At 34.3% G+C, this 2,240-nt stretch overlaps 1 protein-coding gene across 1 annotated transcript in view; it reads left to right on the top strand.

The window, feature by feature from the left end:
* Positions 1 to 1,691, top strand: part of LOC108515463 (zinc finger protein 257-like) — a 29,332-nt gene extending 27,641 nt beyond the window's left edge. The window contains exon 3 of the mRNA XM_017852389.1: positions 392 to 1,691. Within this exon, the coding sequence (XP_017707878.1) occupies positions 392 to 1,668 (1,277 nt within the window). The 3' untranslated portion in view covers positions 1,669 to 1,691. The remainder of the gene's footprint in view (positions 1 to 391) is intronic.
* Positions 1,692 to 2,240: the final 549 nt, after the last annotated feature.

The following is a 2,240-nucleotide window of genomic DNA, read 5'->3' as shown; positions in this document are numbered from 1 at the left end:
AAAAAAAAAAAAAAAAAAAAAAAGTGCCAATATTTTTCTTGTCTTTTAAATAGAAACAAGGAGTTGGCAATTTACTTCTAAGAACACTATGTTATAGTGGGGAGAAGGAAGTTCTGTGTTGGGTTAATATAACAGACTTTTCTTTTTCTTCATGTTGCTTTTTTCATTGTTTTCACCTGGGGCACTTCACACATTTATTTATAAATTTTCCAAAATGTGTTTGGTCAGTGTGTTTTGTTACATTTTATATGTTTTTGAATAAATTAGAGCCTGTGTTATTTTGCTGTGCCATCTTGGTTATACAGTTCATACAGTTTTATGGGTTAGATTTGTAAAAAATATTTATCTGAGTCCAGTAAGTGGAGTAATTTGTTGTTTTAATTTCTTTTAGTTATGTGTTCTCATATTGCTGAAGACCTTTGGCCAGAGCAAGACATAAAAGATTTTTTCCAAAAAGTCATACTGAGGAGATATGATAAATGTGGACATGATAATTTACAATTAAGATTAGGCTGTAGAAGTGTGGATGAGTGTAAGGTGTGCGAAGGAGATTATAATAGACTTAACCAATATCTGACAACAACCCAGAGGAAAATATATCAATGTGATGAATATGAGAAAGTATTTTATAAATTTTCAAATGTAGATAGACATAAGATAAGACATACTGAAAAGAAAACTTGCAAATGTAAGGAATGTGGTAAATCATTTTGCATGCTTTCACAACTAACTCAACATAAGAGAATTCACACTAGAGAGAATTCCCACAAATGTGAAGAATGTGGCAAAGCCTTTCACATGTCCTCAGCCCTTACTCGACATAAGATGACTCATACTGGAGAGAAGCCCTACAAATGTGAAGAGTGTGGAAAAACTTTTGACCGGTCCTCAGCCCTTTCTCGACATGAGATCATTCATACTGGAAAGAAACCCCACAAATGCAAAGAGTGTGGCAAAGCCTTTAACAGGTTTTCACACCTTACTCGACATAAGATAATTCATACTGGAGAGAAACCCTACAAATGTGAAGAATGTGGCAAAGCCTTTAACCGGTCTTCACACCTTACTGAACATAAGAAGAGAATTCATACTAGAGAGAAGCCCTACAAATGTGATGAATGTTGCAAAGCCTTTAACTGGTCTTCAGCTCTTACTACCCTTACTCAACATAAGATAATTCATACTAGAGAGAAACCCTACAAATGTGAAGAGTGTGGCAAAACCTTTAACCGGTCCTCAGCCCTTACTGGACATAAGATGAGTCATACTGGAGAGAAACCCTACAAACATGAAGAGTGTGGAAAAGCTTTTAACCGGTCTTCATACCTTATTCGACATAAGATGATTCATAATGGAGAGAAATCCTACACATGTAAACAGTGTGGCAAAACTTTTAACCAGTCTTCATACCTTATTCCACATAAGATAATTCATGTTAGAGAGAAACCCTACAAGTGTGATGAGTGTGGCAAAACCTTTAACCGGTCTTCACTCCTTACTCAACATACGATAATTCATACTGGAGAGAAACCCTACAAATGTGAAGAATGTGGTAAACGTTTTAATCGTTTATCAAACTTTACTGTACATAAGAGAATTCATGCTCGAGAACCCCAACGAAGTGAAGAATGTGGCAAAGCTTGTAACCATTCCTCAATCCTTAACTAAACATAAGGGAATTCATAGTAGAGAAACCGTACAAATGTGAAGAATGTGGCCTGGATTTAACAAATCCTCAACATTTACTAAGCACAAAAGAATTCATGAGAACTCATGTGGAAGATAAAGCCTAGAAATAAGAATGTGACAAAGCCTTTGCAATTTCTCAACACATAATTTATACTGGAAAGAAATCCTAAAGTATGAAGAATATCACAAAGCCCTTAACAAGTCCTCAAATATTAACAGATATAAGATGTTTCATACTGGAGCAAAACTCTACAATCCTGAATGTCACAATGCTTTTAACAACACCTCAAACTTTTCTAAACATTAAAAAAAGAAAAAAAAAGATTATACTATTGCAAAACTCTAGAAATACAGAGAATGTGAAAAAGCTTTTAAATGGTTTTCACACTTGACTGCAGGTAAAATAATTTATACTGGAGAAAACTCCAAGTATGAAGAATATAACTTTTAACCAGTGTTCACAACTTATTGCACAGGAAAGCATTTATAGCTGAGAAATGGTGTACAAATATAAAGAATGTGGGAAAGTCATTAATATCTGCTCACATATT

This window comes from Rhinopithecus bieti, unplaced genomic scaffold (assembly GCF_001698545.2).
Source record: "Rhinopithecus bieti isolate Rb0 unplaced genomic scaffold, ASM169854v2 scaffold_35314, whole genome shotgun sequence".
Classification (NCBI taxonomy): domain Eukaryota; kingdom Metazoa; phylum Chordata; class Mammalia; order Primates; family Cercopithecidae; genus Rhinopithecus; species Rhinopithecus bieti.
Note: the sequence above shows the minus strand (reverse complement) of the source record. Positions and strands in the feature narration are given on the sequence as shown.